Source organism: Acipenser ruthenus, chromosome 30 (assembly GCF_902713425.1).
Source record: "Acipenser ruthenus chromosome 30, fAciRut3.2 maternal haplotype, whole genome shotgun sequence".
Lineage (NCBI taxonomy): Eukaryota > Metazoa > Chordata > Actinopteri > Acipenseriformes > Acipenseridae > Acipenser > Acipenser ruthenus.
This window is the reverse complement of record NC_081218.1, coordinates 3,092,457-3,118,734: the sequence shown is the minus strand read 5'-3', so window position 1 is coordinate 3,118,734 and position 26,278 is coordinate 3,092,457. Positions and strand designations below refer to the sequence as shown.

Sequence of the window (26,278 nt, the reverse complement as noted above, 5' to 3'; positions counted from 1 at the left end):
CGCTGCCCTCTGTATCCTCATATACACACCCCTATACACCCTCAACAAATGCTCTATCAGATATACACTTCCCTAGACTCCCCTAGAGCCCATATACATTCCCTATCCTCTCCCCTATATCCTCCCTTACCCTCCCCCCTATCCCCTCCCTTACACTCCCCCCTATCCCCTCCCTTACACTCCCCTCTGTCCCCTCCCTTACACTCCCCTCTACCCCTCCTCTCACCCGATGCTCTGGATCATGAGCCTCTCCTCCTCGGGGCCCATCTGCACGATGAGCAGGGAGCGGATCTGCCCCAGGCACTCCAGCAGGTCCATGGTGTCCTGCACCGACACGGCGTTGATGGTGTAGGCCTTGGGCAGGGCTCGGATCAGCTCCCCGATGCCGTCGTACTGCCGGTGCAGCAGGCTGAACATCAGCCGCACCAGCTCCGGGTTCTGGATGAACGACTCCTGGGCCCAGTGGACCATGGTGTGGGAGATCAGCTCCTGGAGAGTGCCTGGGAGAGAGGAGGAGGAGAAAGAGGTAAGGAATGGAGAGAGGGGAGATGGGATGGGGAGAAGGGGAGAGAAAGGTTGTGTCATAAAGAATTTGAAATACTGAGGAGAGAAAGACAGACAGGCACACAGTGAAGCACAGACACACACACACACACACGCACACAGATAGTGACACGGAGACACACACACGCACACAGATAGAGACACAGAGGCACAGTCTGGCTCAGTGAGTCTCACTCACTGGGTTTGCTGTCCTCCTCTGGTTCTAGATCCTCCTCCACTTTCTTCTTGCGGAAGTTCCTGACCCGGTCCACCAGGCTGAAGAGCCTTCCTCTCAGGGAGCTGTCCACCTCCTCCTCTTCCTCCTCCTCCTCGATGTGCACTCCTGGAGAGAGAGAGAGAGAGAGAGAGAGAGAGAGAGAGAGAGAGAGAGAGAGAGAGAGAAACTTCAAGGACTGTTCGAAGGAACGTTTTATTTTATTTTTTTTAAATACGATTCTTACCACAGTGAGTGAGCAGGTCGTTGTGGAAGTCGATCAGGTCCTCTCTTATCTCGTCCGGGACGGGGCACTCCTCCTCTTCCGGCCCGTGCTTGAAGTTCAGCAGCATGTTGACCTGCAGGGCGAAGGGAGGCAGGCGCTCAGGCTACACTGCAGTATGAAAGGCGCTATATAAATAAATAAACGCACTTACATACTTACCTGAGGAGAGTTCACCACAGGACATTTTTTTTTGCTTTTTCGGAGTTTGGTTTTACAATACCGTCCACCCAGACCCTGAAGTAGTTAATGATCTCATTTCACCTGTTAAACCTAGAGTGGACCGGCCCTCTAGGACCGAGATTGGACACCCCTTCTCTCACATAACCAGAAGGGCCTTACCAAAAAGTATAGGGTCACCACCTGTCCCTGTTTCTCCGGGATCATCCCAGTTTTGAGGTCCCGGGACACAAATAGGCAGTACCATAAATTGCACACAAGTTAGATGAATCAGATACAATATTTCTGCAAAAGACGCGCAAAATGAATTATAGTACAGCTCTGGCCAAAAGTTTTGCATCACCCTATAGCGTTAACTAATTTGCTTTGTAAAATCTAATGAAACCTGCTGAATAATGTCACCTTGTTAACAGATTGAATTACACACCACTTTGCATTTTTCATATACTTAATGAAAAACTGACCCAAATTTTGAAATCTAACATGAAATGCTCCTGTACTACTATTATGGCTTCCGGTAGACTTCTGTGACATCATTTTGTAGTTTATTTAAATAAAATATCTAAATTAAGGTTATATATATATTTTTTTTTAAATGATGTCTCATTCCTACAATTCTCGGTGACGCAAAACTTTTGGCCACAGCTGTGGTGATATTATCAATGTTTCCTATTGGGTGAATGCAGGATTTCTAAAGGGAGTTTAAACTATTTACAATTCCCCTTCTGTTCAGAGGTCCCATTTTTTCTGTGACAGCAACCCTAACAGTAAAGCCCTCCTACGTGTCAGATGGATCGTGGCTCGCGGGTCGTGGTACCTGCTCCTGCGGTGGCGAGCGGAACTCTCTGGTCTTGCGCGCGGTCTCCGCGGCGCTCATGGTGAACGCCATCATGAGCTCGTTGTATCGCTCCCTCTGATTGGCCTGGATGAGTTTGACGAAGTGGTCAGAGTACGAGATGATCCCCTCCACTCTGTGCCGAAGCTCGCAGTCACAGAAGTACTGAAGCAGGTTACACATCTGAGGGGGGGGGGGGGGGCGGAAGGGAGGGAGAGGGAGACACGAATACGAATGGATTTATGTAACACAGTCCCTGCAGATAAATGTTTCTTAAAAGCAATTGCAAGTCCCAATCTCGTCGCACCCACCCCAGTGGAAAGCAGCAGCCCTAGTCCTCCTCTCCCTCCTCTCCCCTCCTCCTCCTCTCCTTACCCTCCTCTTCCTCCTCTCTCCTCTTCTCCCCTCACCTCCTCCTCTCTCCCCTTCTCCCCTCCCTCCTCCCCCTTCTCCCCTCCCTCCTCCTCTCCCTCCTCCCCCTCACTCGTACCTGCAGCTTGACAGACTCAGGCAGCTTCATCTGCAGAAGCCCTTCCTCCAGCCCCTCTTCCTCCTCCTTGGAGTCTCCTTCCCCTGCTTCCAGCGCCTTCTCCTCCTCCACCACCACCTCTTTCTCCTCCTCCTCCACCTCCTCCTCTTTCTCCTCCTCCTCCTCCTCCTCCTCTTCCTCTTCGTCCTCCTCGAATCCTTCCTCCCCTTCTTCCGGTGCCTCCTCTTGCTCTTTGGCCTCTTCCTCGCACCCCTCTTCCTTGGCCCGCTCCTCCGCCTCCCCCTCTCCCTCCACCTGCCCCTCCAGCACTCCGAAGACGTTGGGCTCGATCATCTTGAGGATGTGTTTGACGTCCTCGTCCTGGAAGATGCCCATGATGAGCAGGGTACTGATCAGCTTGAGCACCGGGACGAACTGGAACTCCACGCTGCCCCCTACTGGGTCCCGCGTGTGCTGCCCGCCGTCCTGAACCGCCTCTGTCAGCATGTTGATGGCTTTCGTCTTGAGGATCTGCGGACGGGCAAATCAATCAATTTAATCAATCAAACAGTCAATTAAACAGCTAGCTTTGCATCGGCCAGGCAAAACGAGCGAGCGATGAGAAAATCAGAAATCAACCAATCAATGGGCTCGCATCAGATTGTTGAGTGAAACGAGTGTAGACAGCTGCTGGGATTTGTGAGGATCTCTGCTTTTCTTAAACTCTGTGGAGGAGAACAGCGATCCACACAAACCCCAGCAGCTGCTTCTTCACTCGATTCACTCAGAAAGGCAAATCACTCTGATCGACACCAGCTGTTATTGCATTAGATTGCATTGTAAAAAAAAACAACACACACAGTACCCAACCTGCCCTCTTATTGAATTCAACTGCAAAAAAACAGCCCAAGGGTGCATTTTAATTAAACTGCTTATAAACAGCACGAGACCTGCAGGGGGATGGAAGGGCTCAGGGTGTAGAGGTCGGGGTTGGTCCCCACGAAGCTGGTGGGTGAGAAGTGGAGTTTGGGGCGCAGGCAGGTGCTGAGCCCCACGCCGGGCAGGCCGTGCCTCTTGCTCTCGTCGGGGTACAGCGTGATGCTGCGCGTCTCCTCCGTCATCGGCACGATGAACTCGTTGTTCATCATTAGCCGCGAGCGTTTGGCGGACTCCAGGTGGATGCTGATGAGCAGGTCGTAGTACCCGGAGCGCAGGGGCCCCGGCAGGTAGGCGTTCTCGATGGTGTACAGCAGCTGGGACTCGTCCACGTGGCTGCACAGCGCGTGGGCCACGCGGTTGTTCCCCAGGGCGCACACGGCGCAGTACAGCTTCAGGGTGTGGGAGTGGAACTTGAGCAGGTCCAGGCGCTCCGACAGCTCCAGGATATCGATACATCTGCCCAGGGGAAGAGGGGAGAAAAAATACATTGATGCAAGCAATCCCTTGTAAAAGTTTCCCTATAGTAAAAGCATGGTAAAGCGCAGAGAGGTCTGGTAAAGCATAGGGAAGCATTGTAAAGCACAGAGAGGTGTGGTAAAGCATAGGGAAGCATTATAAAGCACAGAGAGGTCTGGTAAAGCATAGGGAAGCATTGTAAAGCACAGAGGTGTGGTAAAGCATAGGGAAGCATTGTAAAGCACAGAGAGGTCTGGTAAAGCATAGGCAAGCATTGTAAAGCACAGAGAGGTCTGCTAAAGCATAGGGAAGCATTGTAAAGCACAGAGAGGTGTGGTAAAGCATAGGGAAGCATTGTAAAGCACAGAGAGGTGTGGTAAAGCATAGGGAAGCATTGTAAAGCACAGAGAGGTCTGGTAAAGCATAGGGAAGCATTGTAAAGCACAGAGAGGTCTGGTAAAGCATAGGGAAGCATTGTAAAGCACAGAGAGGTATGGTAAAGCATAGGGAAGCATTGTAAAGCACAGAGAGGTGTGGTAAAGCATAGGGAAGCATTGTAAAGCACAGAGAGGTCTGGTAAAGCATAGGGAAGCATTGTAAAGCACAGAGAGGTGTGGTAAAGCATAGGGAAGCATTGTAAAGCACAGAGAGGTGTGGTAAAGCATAGGGAAGCATTGTAAAGCACAGAGAGGTCTGGTAAAGCATAGGGAAGCATTGTAAAGCACAGAGAGGTGTGGTGAAGCATATTAATATTCTCTGCTTTAATCCTTTCTCTGTCCCTGCCTGTTCCTCCTCCTTTCTTACCCTCCAGTCCCTCTCTCAGTCTCCCTCCCAGTCCCCCTCCGTCCCTCCCAATCCCTTCCAGTCTCTCCCAGTCCCTCCCAGTTCACCTGTTCTCCTCGGGGATGTGCAGTGCCATCATGATGAGCGGCTCGCTGCACTCCACCATCCAGCCGTGGCGCTCGGAGACCCGGCCCGTGTCCGTGGACAGGAACTCGTTGGGCATGCGGCTCCACACCACGGGGGTCAGCATCTGCATGTCGAGCCGCGGCGGGCACTGCGGCACCGGGTTCTTGCGCTCGCTCCGGAACATCGCGGCGGAGATCGGCATGATGTTCTAGATCAGAGAACACAGAGACAGCCAGAGAGAGGAGTGAGGATGAAACCCATCAAGCAGTTACAAGCCTTATAAAAGATTCCCATTGTGAAAAGCACAGCACAGTGTAATAAAGCACAGAGAGGTCTGGTAAAGCATAGGGAAGCACTGTAAAGCAGAGAGGTCTGGTAAAGCATAGGGAAGCATTGTAAAGCACAGAGAGGTATGGTAAAGCATAGGGAAGCATTGTAAAGCACAGAGAGGTCTGGTAAAGCATAGGGAAGCATTGTAAAGCACAGAGAGGTCTGGTAAAGCATAGGGAAGCATTGTAAAGCACAGAGAGGTCTGGTAAAGCATAGGGAAGCATTGTAAAGCACAGAGAGGTATGGTAAAGCATAGGGAAGCATTGTAAAGCACAGAGAGGTCTGGTAAAGCATGGGGAAGCATTGTAAAGCACAGAGAGGTCTGGTAAAGCATAATAAAAACAAACCATGGTAAACTAACCCTTATAAACGTTTCACCACAGTAAACAAATAGCAAACAAACAGACGTTGACGTCTGAGTGTCAGTTACGATGGTCGCTATGACGACTGAAGAATTGGCACATGCTTTTTTATTTTGTAAGTAGCGGTAATTAGATTTGGGAGCACACACACACGCACACACGCACGCACACACCCGCACGCACACACACACGCACACACGCACGCACACACCCGCACGCACACACACACGCACACGCACGCACACACACACACACACACACACTTGCACGTACCTTGAGCTTGCCCAGCTCAACCTGCAGCATGTTTTGGCTGGAGGGAAGGGCAAACACGGCCGGGAACAGCTTGGTGTTGGGCTCCACCTGCACAAAGAGGAGACTCAGGGGATCAGGAGAAGGAGCTCACTGCCTGCCATCAGGGGTGCAAATGTGGAGCTACCTTATATATTCTGGCACCAGTAGACATGTTTAATTATTATATGGTTTTATATTCCTTAGTAAACATAGCTATAGCATTGGGTCTGGATTACTCACATGCCAAGGTTTTGATCATTCAGCACCAGTAGGCTCTCTGGTGCTAAACTTTCAAAGCAGTTTAGCAGCAGATTTCAAAAGGATTTGCAGCCCTGGCTGTGATGCATCGCACTCGGGGAGGCATGAAGGTTCAGTTTACGAGGGGAGCGCTTATACTGCTTTTCAGAAGTATTTCAATCGGCAGGTTTTAAATAAATCCATTCATTAATGTGTTGATTTCAAAACTAGAAAAGCTGTCCTTTTCAATTGAGTTTTAAAAGCTGATTGGAAGTGAGTTTTCCTCTCATCTGGGGCGCTGGCGTTTTTACTGCTTGTGGCTGTACAGACAGACCTGGTGAACGCTGCTGAATAGAATCACACAGAGAGATAGACGGACAGAGAGAGGCATATACAGAAAAGGAGGAATTAAATACCAGGTCCCCAAAATGGAAAAATCTAGAAATCACAGTAATAATGCCGACCAGCTGCTGTGCTGGGATTAGCTGGCTCTCCCGATCTCTCTCTGTCTAAATTCCTGTCCTTTATATAGAAAAGGGTTTGTTTGCCCGGTCAGCGACTGAGCATGTGAAGCCTCTCCCTCTCTCCCTCTCTCCCCCCTCCCTCTCTTCCTCTCCCTCTCTCTTTCTCTCTCTCCCTCTCCCTCTCCCTCTCCCTCTCCCACTCCCTCCCTCTCCCTCTCTCCCTCTCCCTCTCTCCCCCTCCCCCTCTTCCTCTCCCTCTCTCCCTCTGCCACTCCCTCCCTCTCCCTCTCCCTCTCCCTCTCCCTCTCCCTCTCTCCCTCTCTTCCTCTCCCCCTCCCCCTCCCTTTCCCTCTCCCTCTCCTCTCCCTCTCTCCCCCTCTCCCACTCCCTCCCTCTCTCCCTCTCTCCCCCTCCCCCTCTCCCTCTCCATCTCCCTCCCTCTCCCTCTCCCCCTCTTCCTCTCCCCCTCTCCCTCTCCTTCTCTCTCCCTCTCCCTCTCCCTCTCTCCCTCCCCCTCTTCCTCTCCCCCTCTCCCTCTTCCTCTCTCCCTCTCCCTCTCTCCCTCCCCTTCTCCCTCTCCCTCTCCCTCTCCTCCCTCTCCCCTGCATCTCCTCCTGGACAGGGTAACAGGGACGGGAGAGGAGCCCAGAAGAGAGAGATGTATCCATTGTCTCATTACGGACAGTGGAAAAAATAATAAAAATAGAACTGTGTTATGTCAAGATCGTTAGACACATGATCTCAGGATCTAGACATAACAAAGGGTTATTTGTATTTTGTTCCATGCCCTCATTACAAAATAAATGCAAACAAATATACTGTAGCCTAGCAACGCGCAAACGAAAGCACATGTCATTTGGTGGTGTTAACCTGAGGCAGGTGAATGAAGAGCCAATAAATCAACAATTCATTTGGGGCTTGGGGTCTCAGCCCACTGAACTGAATGCAAAGACCAGCCCTCGCCTCTCCATTCAATCCAATGGGTCAAGATGCATTTGAAATGTAACAATGTCACATCCCACAATTCATTCGTCATGTCACATTTGGGAGACCCTCCTACCTACCCCTATACTGTCTGAATAACTTTCTAGCGCCGTGTCACAAAGACGGCCGGAGTGGGTGGCGTCAGACCAGAAGCAGGGAGTAAACAGACAGAGACTTGGGGTTTTGGTGAGGCTGAGCGCGTGATTGCGCTCAGCATTTAATAAACAGAACAGAAAATGAAAAGGTTGTAACAAAAACACAAAACAGGACACGGCACTGGTAGCCAAAATAAACAGGTAGACAAAACGGACAGACACTAACAAACAGGGACGAACAAACACGGTGAGAAACACTTATTATTCTTCTTCTTCTTGTTATTATTTTTCTCTCTCTCTCCCGTTCTTTCGCCCTGAACACCCAACCCTGACTGAATGAAATGTGCGTCTATATATACTATTGTGCTGGGATTCAATTACCAATTAATTATTCACTTGAATCCCAGCACGTGAATTAATTCTGTGCAACCCCGTGCTCACATATTACATTTAACCAGCACGTGAAGTGATTTGTGCCCTCCTCGTGCCTAAATACAAATCTACACTTTTAAATACACGTGAAACACAGACCCGTTTATATCCCGTGTACCAATGACTATACACCAACATTGACACACGCAACATACAACACATAACACACAAATGCACACAGGGGCGGGGCGCATTGCCACACGCCACTTTCAGGTTCATTCCTATCCCGGCCCCTCCCACTTGCCTGGTAAAAGGTGTTTATCTCCTTCCCATTGGCCGTGAAGGTCATGAAGCCGGTTGCCAGGTCGACCAGGCAGCCAATCACGAGGTCCTCCTGGCTGATGCGTGTTTGTTGAGTGTTGTTGCTGAACTCCCCTCCCCACACCATGTAGCAGTTACTGCGCTTCATGCTGAGAGAGAGCAGGGAGAGAAAGAGAGGGGGAGAGAACGAGGGGGGAGAGAGAGAGAGGGGGAGAGAGAACGAGAGGGGAGAGACAGAGAGGGGGAGAGAACAAGGGGGGGAGAGAGAGAGAGGGGGAGAGAGAACGAGAGGGGAGAGACAGAGAAAGAGAGAGAAGTCTTTCTCAATGTCAACAGAAACACTAAAAGAAACGTAACAAATTCAACGTCAAACGTTTCCACTAGAAGACCGCGCAGTATAACTAGAGGAAAAGCATGGGTGCAGAACTGCAAGATTACTGCAGAAGCATAACGTGGTAAACGTGAATCAGGGGCAGCCCTGCTGTGTACCTGTCGTGCACGTTGCCCTTGTCGTCTCCCACGGTGACCGTGACGCTGCGCACCTTGCTGAGGTCGAAGTTGGGGTCGTGCTGGTGGTAATCGGGGGTCACCCAGCCCACCCACACCCCGCTGGGCTCCTGCCCGGCAAAGATCCGCACGGAGTAGTAGTACTGAGAGAGAGGGAATGGGAGAGAGAGAGAGAGAGAGGGATTGAGAGCAGACCGGGAGAAAGCAGAGAGAAAGCAGAGAGATTGACCTTTTACTCACTGTTCTACCACCACTTCTTGTAACATGAATCCACTTACCTGTGGCATATCAGGTTACCCCAAATAAACTGTTGTATACTGGACAGTTCATTTAAACTGTTGTATAACTGTTCTAGACTCTGGTTTACTGTTGATTCCCCTGTTCTAGACCCCCATTGTTTATTGTTGCATTCCCCCAGTTCTAGGCTCCCATGGTTTATTGCAGAATTGCCCTGTTCTAGACTCTCATGGTGTATTGCTGGGTTCCCCGGTTCTAGACTCATGTGGTGTATTGTCGATATCCCCTGGTTCTAGACTCCTGTGGTTTATTACAGCGTTCCCATGTTCTAGACTCTCATGGTTTACTGTCGGGTTCCCCAGTTCTAGACTCCCATGGTTTATTGCAAGGTTCCCCTGTTCTAAACTCCCATGGTTTATTGTCGGGTTCCCCGGTTCTAGACTCCGGTTCTCACCGTGGTCGTGTTCATGATCATCTCCTGGTCATCGCGGTCATCGGGGACGACGTCCTCCACAAGCCGGGGCATGGTGGGCACCACCGGGGGAGGGGAGATGAAGGCGGGCTTCTTCGCCTTGAACAGGAAGCTGAGAGACAGACAGTGAGAGAGTGAGACAGCAGAATCACACTTTCATTCTCTTCACACTTTGGGCAGGCGCTGATCCTTCTCCCCTCCCTTCTCTTCTCCAAGACTATCCTTATCATTTTTCTTCGCCCTTCTCCTCTCACAAACCCATCCTACCTCTCCTATCCCCCCTCCTCTCACTCTCTCCAAAACTCATTCCTTATTCTTCTCCCTCTTCCTGCCTTCTCCTCTCATCCCTCTCTCCTTACCCACTTTCCATTCCATCACCTCTCCTTCACCTCTCCCTCTCCTCTCAGCCCTCTCTGATGCTGTAACCCTATTGTTCTCCTCCCTCCTGTCTCCCCTCCCCCTCTCCCTCACCCTAACCCTCTCCCTCACCCTCTCCCACCATCTCCCTCACCCTCTCCTTCACCCTCTCCCACCCTCATCTTCTCCCTCACCCTCTCCCTCTCCCACCCTCTCCCTCACCCTCTCCCACCCTCACCCTCTCCCTCACCCTCTCCCACCCTCACCCTCTCCCTCACCCTCTCCCACCCTCACCCTCTCCCTCTCCCTCACCCTCTCTTCTTGCTCTTCTCTGTGGTCGTGTCCTTGTCGTTCTCCCCCTTCCCGCTTTCCTTTGCTGCTGCTGCTGCCTGCTCTTTGGCCTGAACCCCCGGCTGGTCCTTGTCCCCCGTGGCCTCGGCCTCCTTGCGGCTGGCCGATTTCTTGTGCTGCTCGAACTCCGAGTCCGGCTCCACGTCCTTCACCTCCTCCTCGGGGATGGTGAGAGCCCGTGTCAGGGGCGTGGTCCCTGCCTGCACGCGGAACGTCTCGTGGAACTCCACGGGCATGCTGAGCCTCAGGAAGAGCAGGTCCGTGTTGCTGTTCTGAGAGCCGAATGTCTTGTGTGTGAGCTTCAGGCAGGGGGGGTTGTCGACCGTGCCGTCGATGCGGGAGAGCTGCTCAACGCAAAGCACACGACAACGGCAATGCGACGCAAGTGAGGCAATGCAAGACGATTCGGTGAAATGCAATTTCTTCTCTCCCTCTCCACCTCTCTCCCCCTCACCCCTCTCCCCTTCTCCACCTCTCTCCCTCTCCCCTTCTCCACCTCTCTCCCTCTCCACCTCTCTCCCCCTCACCCCTCTCCCCTTCTCCACCTCTCTCCCTCTCCCCTTCTCCACCTCTCTCCCTCTCCATCTCTCTCCCCCTCACCCCTCTCCCCTTCTCCACCTCTCTCCCTCTCCACCTCTCTCCCCCTCACCCCTCCCCCCTTCTCCACCTCTCTCCCTCTCCACCTCTCTCCCCCTCACCCCTCTCCCCTTCTCCACCTCTCTCCCTCTCCACCTCTCTCCCCCTCACCCCTCTCCCCTTCTCCACCTCTCTCCCTCTCCACCTCTCTACCCCTCTCCCCTTCTCCACCTCTCTCCCTCTCCACCTCTCTCCCCCTCACCCCTCTCCCCTTCTCCACCTCTCTCCCTCTCCACCTCTCTCCCCCTCACCCCTCTCCCCTTCTCCACCTCTCTCCCTCTCCACCTCTCTCCCCCTCACCCCTCTCCCCTTCTCCACCTCTCTCCCTCTCCACCTCTCCACCTCTCTCCCCCTCACCCCTCTCCCCTTCCTCTCCACCTCTCTACCCCTCTCCCCTTCTCCACCTCTCTCCCTCTCCACCTCTCTACCCCTCTCCCCTTCTCCACCTCTCTCCCTCTCCACCTCTCTACCCCTCTCCCCTTCTCCACCTCTCTCCCTCTCCACCTCTCTACCCCTCTCCCCTTCTCCACCTCTCTCCCTCTCCACCTCTCTACCCCTCTCCCCTTCTCCACCTCTCTCCCTCTCCACCTCTCTACCCCTCTCCCCTTCTCCACCTCTCTCCCTCTCCACCTCTCTACCCCTCTCCCCTTCTCCACCTCTCTCCCTCTCCACCTCTCTACCCCTCTCCCCTTCTCCACCTCTCTGCCTCTCCACCTCTCTACCCCTCTCCCCTTCTCCACCTCTCTGCCTCTCCACCTCTCTACCCCTCTCCCCTTCTCCACCTCTCTGCCTCTCCACCTCTCTCCCCCCACCCCTCTCCCCTTCTCCACCTCTCTCCCTCTCAACCTCTCTACCCCTCTCCCCTTCTCCACCTCTCTCCCTCTCCACCTCTCTCCCCCTCACCCCTCTCCCCTTCCTCTCCACCTCTCTACCCCTCTCTCCTTCTCCACCTCGCTCCCTCTCCCTCTCATCCCTCTCCTCTCCACCTCTCTCCTCTTCCTTCCTCCCAGTACCTCGATGTGGCTGTGATCCGTCGGCACTGGGATGAACTGGGGCAGGCTCTTGCTGAACCACATGGTGATGTCTCTCTTCATGTTGATGGCAAAAGGTTCAAACCCTTCCTGCAGGCCACAGATGGTGAAGTACCGGAGGCTGCTGACGTCCTGCCCCAGGTTGAGTCGCCCCACCTGGGACATCCCCAGACTGCAGACGGGGAGGAACCCTGCGGGAGCCAGGAAGAGAAGATGCTGACCACGTTCCCCAAGAGAGAGATTCGGGTCCCCTTATAAACCTCAAGACTTCTGTGTGTTTTAAGAGCCGATCGGAAAAATATTTTCACTGTCCGCACCAATCTTTGCCAAATTTTAACCAGACACTCCCAGCCTAAAATAGACTGGGATTGCATGCGGCTGTAATCCGATAAAATCCTGATTTTAGACAAAGATTTTTAACCCTTCAGGTACTGTGCGAGTATTACAGCTACGGACAAACGTTTAGCATCCCCCTGTATAATTAACTGATTTAAAAGTGGAATGAAACCTGCTGAATAATGTCACTTAACATATTGAATTACACACCACTTTGTAGTTTTCCCCAGATACTTAACTGAAAAACTTTAATTTTTGAATCAATTGAAGAATGATTTCGAAATCTGACATGAAATACTACTGTACTACTATTATGGCTTCCGGTAGGCTTTTACAATATCATTTTGTAGTTTCTTTGATTATAGGATGCTAAATAAAAGATCTAAATCATGTTCATATAATTTTTTTTGTTTGTTTGTTTTTAAATTATGTCTCAATCCCATCTAGGTGATGCAAAATAGATTTCACTGAGTGTAGATCTCACACAGTATCAGTGACAAAGCATTCCAAATATTTAATCTACAGTCTGGAGTCTTAAGGGTTAAACTGTATGGTTAAAAGAAGGGTAATGAAGGCTCACAATAACGAGCCACTGGTCTGGTTAAAAACTGGTCTCGTCAGGACTGTAGACGTTGCAGAGTGAACAGGGCAAAGATGGAAGTTCACAGATGCTTTGGCGTATTATATGAGGACTCACAATGACATCCTTCACTCCTGTCCTGAAAGAAAGGCTGCCAGCTAGTCTGATCTCTTGTAACTGTGTGTTAGATGACCATTATGCCTCAATAACTTTGCAATAACTGCGTAGTTCCGTTATGAATCCTAATTATTTGTTTATTTAGCAGACGCCTTTATCCAAGGCGACTTACAGAGACTAGGGTGTGTGAACTATGCATCAGCTGCAGAGTCACTTACAATTACGTCTCACCCGAAAGACGGAGCACAAGGAGGTTAAGTGACTTGCTCAGGGTCACACAATGAGTCAGTGGCTGAGGTGGGATTTGAACCAGGGACCTCTTGGTTACAAGCCCTTTTCTTTAACCACTGGATAATGCAAGCTTGATAAACCTGTTTGGTTGAAGTTACTCACTGTTGTCAAATATCGTTAATAACCTGACTGAAGATAAATAGTAAAATGATTCTAGTTGACAGTACCCTCCTCAATCTCGATTCCTTTGAAGGCGAGGTCGGAGCCCGAGTCGCTGATCAGCATCTCTCCGTTGAGGGTGAACATGATGTTATTCTCTGTCAGATCGATCATACAGCCCACCACGTCTCCCGACTGCCAGTTCCGACCGAAAGGCTCGCTGCCGACGTGCCAGCGCTGAGCCTGGGTGAGAGGGGGAGGGTGTGACACACGCTTTTTAGACAGTGAGGTATGGTAAAATATGGCAAGTGCAGAGTATAGCCATTGGAAAAGCAGGAGGGGAACTGCTAAGTGACCTTGCTAATTTAGCACTCAGTCATGGTTTAGAAATAATAGGGTAAGGGGTATTTGAAAAAAAAATACTTTAAAAACTGCCCATTTCTTTGGGCTCCCGAGTGGCGCATCCAGGAAAGGCGCTCCACGTGAGTGCAGGATGCGCTCTATAGCCTGGAGGTCGCCGGTTCGAGTCCAGGCTATTCCTTTGCCGATCGAGGACGGGAGCTCCCAAGGGCCGAGCATCGCCCGGGGGGAGGGAGGGTTAGGTCGGCCAGGGCGCACCAGCGACCCCTGTAGTCTGGCCGGGCGCCTGCAGGCTTGCCTGTAAGCTGCCCGAGAGCTGCGTTGTCCTCCGACGCTGTAGCTCTTGGGTGGCTGCACGGTGAGTCTGCAGTGTGAAAAAAAGCTTGACGGCACACGCTTCGGAGGACAGCGTGGGTTCGTCTTCGCCCTCCCGAGTCACGCAGGGGTGGTAGCGGTGAGCCGACCGCAATAAATAATTGGCCATTCCAAAACTGGGAGAAAATAATTAAAAATAATTGGCAACGACTAAATTTAAAAAAAAAAAAAAAAAAAAAAACTGCCCATTTCTGATCTACAGAATGAATGAAAGTGCACCACAGGTAAGATTTATGGAATGAATCTATTTATTATTTATTTATTTGGCAGATGCCTTCATCCAAAGCGACTTGCAGGTGTTACAGGGCAGTACAGGGTTACGATGCAAGATAAATAATACGAATACAGTGTAGTTTACACTAAGTGCAAATAATAATGCTAGTCTCGCTCCCTCTCTCTCTCCCTCTCTCTCTCCCCCCTCTCTCTCTCCCCTCTCTCTTTCTCTCTCTCTCTCTCCCCTCTCTCTCTCCCCCCTCTCTCTCTCTCTCTCTCTCCCCCTTCTCTCTCTCTCTCCCCCTCTCCCTCTCTCTCTCTCTCTCTCTCCCCCTCTCCCTCTCTTCCCCTCTCTCTCTCCCCTCTCTCTCTCCCCCTCTCTCTCTCCCCCTCTCTCTCTCCCCCCTCTCTCTCTCCCCTCTCTCTTTCTCTCTCTCTCTCTCCCCTCTCTCTCTCCCCCCTCTCTCTCTCTCTCTCTCTCTCCCCCTTCTCTCTCTCTCTCCCCCTCTCCCTCTCTCTCTCTCTCTCTCTCCCCCTCTCCCTCTCTTCCCCTCTCTCTCTCCCCTCTCTCTCTCCCCCTCTCTCTCTCCCCCCTCTCTCTCTCCCCTCTCTCTTTCTCTCTCTCTCTCTCCCCTCTCTCTCTCCCCCCTCTCTCTCTCTCTCTCTCTCCCCCTCTCCCTCTCTTCCCCTCTCTCTCTCCCCTCTCTCTCTCCCCCTCTCTCTCTCCCCCTCTCTCTCTCCCCCTCTCTCTCTCTCTCTCTCTCTCTCTCTCTCTCCCTCCCTCCCTCACCTTGCAGCCGTTGAAGACGTAGGCGAGCTCGTCCACTCCCAGCCCCACGTCCGCGCGCACGTTTGGCCGCGCCCAGCCCACGCGCATCTCCCCCGTGGTCACTGCCTCGAACTCGAAGTACCACTTCCCAGCGTGCACCGCGTACGACTTCTCCGCGCGGAAAACACGCACCTTGTCTGCGCAACATCCGGCAGAGCTGTGACCACCTGGGGGGAGAGAGAGGGGGACAGAGGGAGAACTCTTCAATGGTAATGCAGACACCAAATGCGAAGATCATCATAAAAAGGGGAGGGGCTTACTGGACTCCTGGTCTGGAGGCTCGATGTTGTAGCCGTAGCCAATCAGAGTGCGGACGGCCTCGCACAGGCTGTCCCGATTGGTCTTCTTCGTGCGCTCGTCAAGCAGGTTGTACGGGACCAGGCGAGGGTTCCGCTTGTTCAGGATGTCCTGCGGAGGAATCCCAGGTGAAATCGTAGGTGAAATCAGTCATTCAATCAGCTATAACCATTTACTTGAAAAATAAATGTACAAAAAAATAAATCGAAATCTCCCTCTGTTCTTGACGTTTTAGAATACCAGTTAGCAGCCCCCCACCCCCCCACCCCCCTCACCTGCACGATGCTGTAGGTCCAGCCCTGCCGCACCCGGTCCCGTGCCCACACGTTGTGCCCGTTCTCAGCGAGCCGGTCCACGAGGGTGTTCTGGGCAGGGGTGAGCTTCACGTGGTTCAGGTCCAGAGGGGCTGGCTTGTACCCGCTGCTCATAATGTAGCTGTGGACAAACAATATGCAATATACACTATGCAATATACACTATGCAATATACACTGTACAATATGCAATATACACTGTACAATATGCAATATACACTATGCAATATACACTATGCAATATACACTGTACACTATGCAATATACACTGTACAATATACACTGTACACTATGCAATATACACTGTACAATATGCAATATACACTATGCAATATACACTATGCAATATACACTGTACACTATGCAATATACACTATGCAATATACACTGTACAATATGCAATATACACTGTACAATATACACTGTACACTATGCAATATACACTATGCAATATACACTGTACACTATGCAATATACACTATGCAATATGCAATATTAACTATACAATATACACTATGCAATATACACTGTACAATATGCAATATACACTGTACAATATGCAATATACACTATGCAATATACACTATGCAATATACACTGTACACTATGCAATATACACTGTACAATATACACTGTACACTATGCAATATACACTATGCAATATACACTATGCAATATACACTATACAATATGCAATATACACTATGCAATATACACTGTACAATATACACTATGCAATATACACTGTACAATATACACTATGCAATATACACTGTACAATATACACTATGCAATATACACTGTACAATATGCAATATACACTATACAATATACACTATGCAATACACACTATGCAATATACACTATGCAATATACATAATATACACTATGCAATACACACTATGCAATATACACTATGCAATATACATAATATACACTATGCAATATACACAGAGTTTCTGATTTTCTGTGTTTTACTGACTTGTCCTGTGAGTCTCCCCTTTTCATTTAAAAGCAGAAGTGACTCATCTTTTGTTAATGTCAATACAGTTACGCGTAGCGATTGTAATAAAGTGTGTGCAGCATAAAATACTTTTCATTATAGCTTTTATAAACACGTTGCGATATCGTTGGTACGCTCTGCTTGTAAATGAAAAATGAAGGCTTGGCTGATTTAAAAACCCAAATGAGAAACACTTAATATAAAAATATAAAATACACAATTACTGCTTAAACCACTTGACAGTTAGTGGATGAACAACATCAGCAGGAGTCACAGGTGCAGCAGCGCTGTTATTTATATGTGAGAGTACAGGAGGGTGAATCAGGGTTGTGTTGGAATAATGCAGTATATTACATCAGTACTTGATTCCTTCATACATCAGAAAAAAAGAAAGAAAGAAAGAAAGAAAGAAAGAAAGAAAGAAAGAAAGAAAGAAAGGCACTGGGGACACAGAGAAGAGAGAGTTGTAGACTCACGTTTTCGGGAGCTTGGTCTTCTTCAGATTCTCCTCCGCCTTCTCATCAGCCATCCCAACATGGCAGCCCAGCGCCAGCAGCGTCCTGAAAACCAGCTCAGTATCAAGACAAAATACAAGACAGTACAAATGTGTTTTTATATAGGTTATTGGAGATAGGATGGTCCTAATCCATGAAGGACCTTATAGGTTATTACAGCAACTTTAAAATCAATTGGGTAGCTCACTGTTAACCAATGCAAGGACCTGAGCACTGCTGCAATGTGCTGAGAAGGACGAGTGTGAGAAAGCAGTCTGGCAGCTGCGTTCTGGACAAGCTGAAGCCTTCTGGGTTTTGTGACAGATATACCAACAAACAAGTAATTGCAAGAATCAAAACGAGAAGCTCTAAAGGCATGTATCAAAATATCTGCCAATCACTCCACTCATCAGCAGTGTCACTGAATTCATCAGCGATATCACTCAATTCATCAGCAGTATCACTGAATTGATCAGCAGTATCACTCAATTCATCAGCGATATCATTCAATCATCAGCCATATCACTCAATTCATCAGGGATATCACTCAATTAATAAGCGATATCACTCAATTCATCAGCAGTATCACACAGTTCATCAGCGATATCACTCCATTCATCAGAGATGTCACTCAGTTCTCAGCCTCACTTCAGGGTCTCCCCGGACATCTGCAGGTTGTAGTTCCTCTCTGGCTCAGGAAGCCGATGGAAGTCCAGCAGGCACGGGTGCAGCTTCTTGTTGTCGTCCCGGAACTGCGCAGCACACAACGGATACGTTATATAAATCACCTGCATACCCCCGTGCACTGACAAAAAACTTCTTACTTCCCTATGATAAGAAAATTGGCCACTTGTAATATGTTCATAAATGTCCGCTGGCTGTCTCCAATCATGTTGACAGTAATCATGTATTTAATTCTCTTGCACTCTCTGTATGACAAACCCCCCTTGAAAATGAGATGTATATCTCAGGGGTTCTATCCTGGTTATAAATAAATACATTACACATTTGAAATTTGACACAGAAAAGCGTGCGTGGGATCAAAACGCACTCTCAGCTTGGTTAAGAGGCAACCACCCAACCCTTCCAAACACACATTTTAGTTTATCTTCCTCTGACTGGGAGATGGAGGTATAACTGGTCAGTTTTGATACATGACTGCCTAATAGGGGCAGTCATGTTACTATCGTATCACACTTGTGTCTTGATACAAGACCACAACATAGCTTTCCTTTCACTGCCCCTCGATTTTCCCTTGATTAGAACACTTGGAAACATTATTATTATTATTATTATTATTATTATTATTATTATTATTATTAATAATAATAATGAATTAGTTATTAAGCAGGCACTTTTATCGAAAGCCTACTGCTGCAGAGTCACTTCCAATAGGACCTTGTTTGTTTTACATCTCATCCGAAGGACGGAGCACAAGGAGGTTCAGTGACTTGCTCAGGATCACACAGAGTGAGTCAGTGGCTCAGCCAGGAACCTCCTGGTTTCAAGCCCTTTTCTTTAACCACTGGACCACCAAGCCTCCATGCACACTGTGCCCAGGACAGGGGATTACTGACCGTGCCGTAGGTCCAGCCCTGCTCGATGCGGGTCAGTGACCACAGCTCGTGGATGTTTTCTGCCAGCTTCTCTCTGATTCTCTCCAGATGAGGGGGCAGCACGATCTGGAGGGGTGGAGGGAGCAGGAGAGGCAGGCTAAGGGTTTCGCTTCAGAATGCAAGCAGGCAGCACTGCGACCACAGGCAGCGTTATCAGGAAAAAACGAAATAAAAAATACAAAGTGTTTCTTTGTGTAATTCTGTGTTTTCGTGTGCGTGTATGTGAGTGTCTGTGCATGTCAGTGTATTTCGCTGTGTGTGTCTCAGTGTTTGCGTGCACATTTGCTGTGTCTGTGTATGAGTTTCTGAGTCTGTGCATGTCTGTGTATTTCGCTGTGTGTGTCTTGGTGTGTGTGGGTCAGGGACTGGGTCTGTGTGTGTGTGTCTCAGTGTGTGCTGAACTCTACCTGCGCAGTGTCCAGAGGGCAGGGTGTGAAGGCGGTGTGGGTCAGGGACTGGGTCTGTGTGTGTGTGTGTGTCAGTGTGTGCTGAACTCTACCTGCGCAGTGTCCAGAGGGCAGGGTGTGAAGGCGGTGTGGGTCAGGGACTGGGTCTGTGTGTGTGTGTGTGTGTCTCAGTGTGTGTTGAACTCTACCTGCGCAGTGTCCAGAGGGCAGGGTGTGAAGGCGGTGTGGGTCAGGGACTGGGTCGGCCCCAGCAGGTTTCGGATCCCATCGAAGTCGTGCTTGTACTCCTTTATCGGCTCGATCCTCATCCTCTCCTTCGGGAGCAGCGCCTCGTAGCACGGAGCGTAGCCCGGCGGAGGCAGGAACTTGAACTCGCCATGGCGACCGCCCAGCAGGAAACGAACCCTAAGGGAGGGGTAGCGAAGCATAGGGAAGCATTGTAAAGCACAGAGAGGTCTGGTAAAGCATAGGGAAGCATTGTAAAGCACAGAGAGGTATGATAAAGCATAGGGAAGCATTGTAAAGCACAGAGAGGTCTGGTAAAGCATAGGGAAGCATTGTAAAGCACAGAGAGGTATGGTAAAGCATAAGGAAGCATTGTAAAGCACAGAGAGGTATGGTAAAGCATAGGCAAGCATTGTAAAGCACAGAGAAACATTGTAAAGCACAGAGAGGTATGGTAAAGCATAGGAAAGCATTGTAAAGCACAGAGAGGTATGGTAAAGCATATTAAATGCCATGATAAAGCCATGGTAAATGATCCTGACCATGGTAATCTTTACCCCCAGCCCCCTTTCCCAATATCCCAGTACCTCCCCAATCCACCACCCCCCCACCCCTCCTCTCCCAGTTCTCCCAGTACCTACTTCACCCCAGCAGAGCAGCTGACGACTGGGAAGAAGAGCCCGTCCAGGTTGAAGTTCTCGAACATGCCCTGGACCGGGTGCCCATTGACTCTGAAGGAGATGCTGGGCACACTGAGGTCCAGGCAGCAGCTCACCACATCATCGGGGGCCAGCAAGTGCTGACTGGGGGAGGCAACCGCTCGCGGGACACGCCCTAAACGGGGGGGGAGGGGGGGCGGGTTACAGGTATAGGGGCACAAAAAAAGTCCAATCCAAGGTTGCAAACATTGCACCATTCAGAGCCACACACCTCAGGAATATGTTCTATTTCTTCTGCAGGCATGTTTTCAGTTGTCATTGTGAACATAAAGCATACATGCACAAGTAATATATCCAGTGCCTGCGTGGCTCTGAGGCTCGGAGCTCTGAGAACGGAAGTGCGACTGGAAATTCCAGCAGGTGTTTTCTAGAGCAACAGGAGAATCAGTCAGCCCCAGTTCTGTAGCTTTTTTTTTTTTTTTTTACTCCCAGTTCCTTCCTTTGCTTTTGTTTATTTCTTAACCTTTTTCATGCACGGCGACCTTTATATGGGGGACATAAGGAAAACAGAAATGCACGATGACCTCATAAGGAAAACAGAAATGCACGATGACCTCATAAGGAAAACAGAAATGCACAATGACCTCATATGGAAGACGGAAACGCACGATGACCTCATATGAGGATGCCCCCCCCTATAAAGCAATAAAAAAAATACTTTTTTCAGCTATTTTCTATATTTCATGCATGAAAAAGGGTTAATAAATTTGGTTTGAGCCTTTAGAAAACTACTCCTGCTTCAGCCACCATCCTCTTCGAACCCAGAAAACACTATTATACATGAAGAATAACGAGCCGCATAGACTCACCAGACCAGAGGTGCAGCCCGTCGAACCCGTATGAGTAGAGATCGTCCCCCACCCCGTTGCTGCCCCAGCCCTCGCCACCCCCAGGATAGGGGCTGTACCCCTCAGTCAGGGCCCACCCCACCCGCAGGTGCGTGGCCTGAGCCGCCACGAAGGAGTCCACGCAGTCCACCATCACCTCGAAGTACCACTTCTTGTACTGCGTGGAGCCCTCGCACGTGCCCATGAAGAGGTTGGGCCTCATACTGAGGGGAGGAAGAGAAAAAAAAACACGACAGAGACAGTTATTGTGTTAATGTTGTGTGATTATTATTATTTATTTCTTAGCAGACGCCCTTATCCAGGGCAACTTACAATTGTTACAAGATATCACATTATTTTTACATACAATTCCCCATTTATACAGTTGGGTTTTTACTGGAGCAATCTAGGTAAAGTACCTTGCTCAAGGGTACAGCAGCAGTGTCCCCCACCTGGGATTGAACCCACGACCCTCCGGGCAAGAGTCCACAGCCCTAAGCACTACTCCACACTGCTGCACACTGCTTGCAGTGTGATTGCTGTGTGCTTGCAGTGTGATTGCAGTGCGCTTGCTGTGTGATTGCAGTGTGATTGCAGTGCGATTGCAGTGTGATTGCAGTGCGATTGCAGTGTGATTGAGCTGCTATTGCTTTACCTGGTGACGTAGTTGATGAGGTTGGTTTGTAAGAGCAGGTCCCGACCCGGCAGGAGGTTCTCTGTGATGAGGTTTTGATTGGACCTCACAGCGACACCGTTACACACACACAGAGAGCAGAGGACATCCAGAACCTGCAGGGAGGAGACAGGGAGACAGTCAGACAGATCAGCAGACAGGCAGGCAGACAATTGCTCTTGCTTGTCTTGGTGCAGGGATTGAGGTATGATTTAAATTTGTATTACACTGTGCAGTGATGCTTTGTCTGTGATTGTTGTGTGTGGTTGTGATTGCTGTGTGTGGTTGTGATTGTTGTGTGTGTTTGTGGTTGCTGTGTGTGCAGTGGTTGCTGTGTGTGTGATTCCTGTGTCTTTGCTCGCTGTGTCCAGGCTCAGGGAGCTGCCTCACCTTGTGGTTGCGGCCATGCTTGTCCAGCAGGGAGATGATGGACTTGATGTGATTCTCCTGGATGATGTTGAGCACCTCAGGGCTCTCGATCAGGACACAGTACAGCACCTCCAGGATACCTGCAACACACACAGACACAGGCAGACACACACAGAGTTAAAAGTTGAAGAGTGCATAGTAATAGCCTTTATAAAAGTTCCCCGCAGTAACAGCACAGCACAGTGAAAGCATGGCAAAGCATAGGCAATCATTGTAAAGCACAGAGAGGTCTGGTAAAGCATAGGGAAGCATTGTAAAGCACAGAGAGGTCTGGTAAAGCATAGGCAATCATTGTAAAGCACAGAGAGGTCTGGTAAAGCATAGGGAAGCATTGTAAAGCACAGAGAGGTCTGGTAAAGCATAGGGAAGCATTGTAAAGCACAGAGAGGTCTGGCAAAGCATAGGCAATCATTGTAAAGCACAGAGAGGTCTGGTAAAGCATAGGCAATCATTGTAAAGCACAGAGAGGTCTGGTAAAGCATAGGCAATCATTGTAAAGCACAGAGAGGTCTGGCAAAGCATAGGCAATCATTGTAAAGCACAGAGAGGTATGGTAAAGCATAGGGAAGCATTGTAAAGCACAGAGAGGTCTGGCAAAGCATAGGCAATCATTGTAAAGCACAGAGAGGTATGGTAAAGCATAGGGAAGCATTGTAAAGCACAGAGAGGTATGGTAAAGCATAGGGAAGCATTGTAAAGCACAGAGAGGTCTGGTAAAGCATAGGGAAGCATTGTAAAGCACAGAGAGGTCTGGTAAAGCATAGGGAAGCATTGTAAAGCACAGAGAGGTATGATAAAGCATAGGCAAGCATTGGAAAGCACAGAAAGGTGTTGCAAAGCAAACACGGTAAACCAAAGTAAACTATGGTACATGCACAGTATAACCATATAAAAGGCACTGCTAAAACTGCATGAATACCGTGGTAAACTTTTATAAGGGAGCGGAGTTGTATTATATTACATCAGAGACAGCGCTGGTAAGTCTTGTTCTTTTATTCTTTGAGTTACCTGAGGAGGCTTCGAGACGGTCCAGTTTGCTCACCAGCCAGTCCAGGTTGTCAGAGAAGAGAGCGCAGTTGGATCGATTCCCACGGATGAGGGAGGCTGTGGGGAGCAGACAGACAGACAGACACACAGAGCCACAGAGACACAGGGACACAGAGACACACAGTTAGCATCTCAGTTTACAGCCTCGGTAGGGCAGTGAGGACGTCAGCCCCCCGGATGAGAGGAAAATCCACTCAGTGTGGAAGTTAACTGCCATTGTGTGGTACTCAGTTGTAAAGGTGAGGGAAGGACAGCATTTCTTGCTTTGAAATCAAGACGTTAACGAATGGATTTATTTTAATTCCTGCCGATAAAATACTTCAGCACAGCCCGACCTTCAACCCCACCACAGCCTCTTCCCTCTTCCCTCTCTCCCCCTGCCCCCCTCGTACCCAGCAGCTCGTACAGCAGGTTCACAATCTCCTTCCAGGACTCCGCTGCCTCCTCCCCAGCGAACTCCGAGAAATGCGCAGCCGTGTTGTAGACATTGAGACGGTCGATACAGTTCAGCACCAGCGTGATCATTCCCTGAGGAAGAGACAACGACACAACTTGAGACACCAGCTCTCCTTCCCCCACTCTTCTCTCCCTCCCTCCCAGCACCTCCTCTCCCCATTCCTTTAGGTCTCTCTCCCACCAAACAGCGCTCTCTCTCTCTCTCTCTCAAGTTTGGCCTGCTTCACCACGTACTTTAATGTAGCCTAATTTCCATCTGATGGAAAGAAATTTCAGACGGCTCTATCACATCAATATCAGGTTCAACTACAGGGCTTCCCAAGCCTGGTCCAACTCAGCTCACAATTACTTAACTAAACCCTTAATTAAACTAATCATTTGCTTAATTTGACCTTTTTAATTGTTCTCAGCTTTTAAATAGTTAGAGATTTCAAGTTAATTGTTACTCTCCCCCTCTCCCTGTCTCCCCTGGTCTCCCCTAGTCTCTCCTAGTCTCTCCTGGTCTCCCCTAGTCTCCCCTAGTCTCCCCTAGTCTCCCCTAGTCTCTCCTAGTCTCTCCTGGTCTCCCCTAGTCTCTCCTAGTCTCTCCTGGTCTCTCCTGGTCTCTCCTGGTCTCTCCTGGTCTCTCCTCATCTCCCCCTGATCTCCTCCGGTCTCCTCTGGTCTCTCCCCCACTCCCAAGTCCCTCCCCCTCTCCCCTGGTCTCCCCATGTCATCCTGGAACAAGGTTATGCCTGTTCTTGAGAGATCTCAGCTTGGTCTGCTTCCCCCACCAGTTTCCCTCTCTCCCCCTCTCTCCTCACCTCCTCCTGGAACAGGTTCTGTCTGTTCTTGAGAGATCTCAGCTTGGTCTGCTTCCCCCACCAGTTTCCCTCTCTCCCCCTCTCTCCTCACCTCCTCCTGGAACAGGTTCTGCCTGTTCTTGAGAGATCTCAGCTTGGTCTGCTTCTCCTCGTGCTGCAGCTCCTCCTCCGGTGGCTGGAAGTAGTTGATGAGATCCTGCAGGCTCAGGCTCACCGCGTCCATCGGGAGGGACACGGGGCTCTGAGATTTGTTCTTTCCACTCAGGGAGTCCAGGCCCCTGGGCAGACACAGAGACAGCGGGGGGGGGGGGGGGGTGGGGGGGAGAGCGTCACGCAAAACCTTATCAAATTAGAACAGGGCGATTCATAAGCAATGCAGCACCACGTAGGTTACATGGAGTTCTGCAATAGAAGGAATCGGTTAAGTCAGAGTTAGTTAACGTAGCTGATATCTCAATGTACAAGCTTGATGAGCCCCAGTGTGTGTAGATAACAAGCTCAGGTGCGTTTATTAAACTCCTAGTGAAACCAGGAATGCGTCAAACTGCTGTGCAATGGGGGGGTTATTTGTCATGCCTGGGGTTGTATTGTTATGCCATTATAGACTGGGCATCAACTGAACTGGAAGGCTGGTGGCAGGACCTACTTGATGAACTGTGTGAAGAGGCCGGTGGTGCTGTAGATCATGCGGGAGGCCTGAGACTCCTCCTGCTGCGAGCGAGAGAGGGACAGCGCGTCGTCCATGTGACCCTCCTGGTGCAGGATCGCCTGGGGAGAGGGAGAGCGCAGCGGGGAGTGAGTACACCTGCACATACCTGTGAGGACTTCACCTGTACACACCTATGAGGACTTCACCTGTACACACCTGTGAGGACTTCACCTGTACATACCTGTGAGTTCACCTGTACACACCTGTGAGGTGTTCACCTGTACATACCTGTGAGTTCACCTGTACACACCTGTGAGGTGTTCACCTGTACACACCTGTGAGGTGTTCACCTGTACACACCTGTGAGGTGTTCACCTGTACACACCTGTGAGTTCACCTGTACACACCTGTGAGGTGTTCACCTGTACACACCTGTGAGGTGTTCACCTGTACACACCTGTGAGGAGTTCACCTGTACATACCTGTGAGGTGTTCACCTGTACACACCTGTGAGGTGTTCACCTGTACATACCTGTGAGTTCACCTGTGCACACCTGTGAATTCACCTGTACATTCCTGTACACACCTGTGAGGAGTTCACCTGTACCTACCTTCCTCTTGAGCGGTCCCAGACGGGCTGACTTGGCGTCCACGGAGGCGTAGGTGAGCCAGAGTCCCGTGGAAACGTGCTGCACGAAACACATCGACTCTCCATACTTAATCTCAGGGGTGCCCATCCCCTCCACGTCCCGCTTGTGGGCGACCTCAGACTTCTCCTGCAAAGGGGGGACGATGGGGTTACATAGGCAGTCAGTTGTCCCGCCACCAAGTGCCAAATAGTCTTCAATTGCAACACTTAAGTTAAATGACAAACGTTTCCACTAGAAGTCTTTCTCAATGTCTTCAACAGAAACACTAAAAGAAACTCAGTACATTCAGTGTTATTGCACAATGCAGTCATTCTCTGAGTGTCGGGTATTATTGCTTTGATTAGCTCGGCGGTTTGAACTCTGACCTTTGAGGCGCGGAAGCAGAACGCCGAGCGCTTGGTGTTGGCTCGCTCCGGGTCCACCACCATCAGCCCCTTGTCCTCCTCTAAGCACAGGTAGCGTCCCGTGGTCACGTGGCGCACGCGGAAGGGCTGCCCCCACTTCATGTGGCTCCCGCTCCAGCTACAGGGAGAGAGAGGAGGTTAAAACAGAGCAGCCAGCTTCCAATTCAAATCCCAAAGGGCTGCCCATGTGA

General features: G+C 50.0%; 1 protein-coding gene across 1 annotated transcript in view; it reads right to left on the bottom strand.

The window, feature by feature from the left end:
- Positions 1 to 26,278, bottom strand: part of LOC117394205 (ryanodine receptor 1-like) — a 117,077-nt gene that overhangs the window by 71,401 nt on the left and 19,398 nt on the right. The window contains exons 11-41 of the mRNA XM_059005159.1: positions 26,049 to 26,205; positions 25,645 to 25,809; positions 25,031 to 25,152; positions 24,476 to 24,662; positions 23,518 to 23,653; positions 23,087 to 23,182; positions 22,040 to 22,158; positions 21,632 to 21,765; positions 20,959 to 21,200; positions 20,072 to 20,264; positions 19,394 to 19,610; positions 18,760 to 18,864; positions 17,831 to 17,934; positions 17,165 to 17,248; positions 15,648 to 15,807; positions 15,336 to 15,483; positions 15,037 to 15,242; positions 13,367 to 13,541; positions 11,858 to 12,066; positions 10,170 to 10,552; positions 9,483 to 9,612; positions 8,774 to 8,934; positions 8,268 to 8,433; positions 5,794 to 5,880; positions 4,810 to 5,036; positions 3,475 to 3,919; positions 2,546 to 3,055; positions 2,038 to 2,238; positions 1,005 to 1,116; positions 743 to 886; positions 227 to 500 (exon numbers count right to left, since the gene is read on the bottom strand). Coding sequence (XP_058861142.1) covers positions 227 to 500; positions 743 to 886; positions 1,005 to 1,116; positions 2,038 to 2,238; positions 2,546 to 3,055; positions 3,475 to 3,919; positions 4,810 to 5,036; positions 5,794 to 5,880; positions 8,268 to 8,433; positions 8,774 to 8,934; positions 9,483 to 9,612; positions 10,170 to 10,552; positions 11,858 to 12,066; positions 13,367 to 13,541; positions 15,037 to 15,242; positions 15,336 to 15,483; positions 15,648 to 15,807; positions 17,165 to 17,248; positions 17,831 to 17,934; positions 18,760 to 18,864; positions 19,394 to 19,610; positions 20,072 to 20,264; positions 20,959 to 21,200; positions 21,632 to 21,765; positions 22,040 to 22,158; positions 23,087 to 23,182; positions 23,518 to 23,653; positions 24,476 to 24,662; positions 25,031 to 25,152; positions 25,645 to 25,809; positions 26,049 to 26,205 — 5,799 coding nt within the window. The remainder of the gene's footprint in view (positions 1 to 226; positions 501 to 742; positions 887 to 1,004; positions 1,117 to 2,037; positions 2,239 to 2,545; positions 3,056 to 3,474; positions 3,920 to 4,809; positions 5,037 to 5,793; positions 5,881 to 8,267; positions 8,434 to 8,773; positions 8,935 to 9,482; positions 9,613 to 10,169; positions 10,553 to 11,857; positions 12,067 to 13,366; positions 13,542 to 15,036; positions 15,243 to 15,335; positions 15,484 to 15,647; positions 15,808 to 17,164; positions 17,249 to 17,830; positions 17,935 to 18,759; positions 18,865 to 19,393; positions 19,611 to 20,071; positions 20,265 to 20,958; positions 21,201 to 21,631; positions 21,766 to 22,039; positions 22,159 to 23,086; positions 23,183 to 23,517; positions 23,654 to 24,475; positions 24,663 to 25,030; positions 25,153 to 25,644; positions 25,810 to 26,048; positions 26,206 to 26,278) is intronic.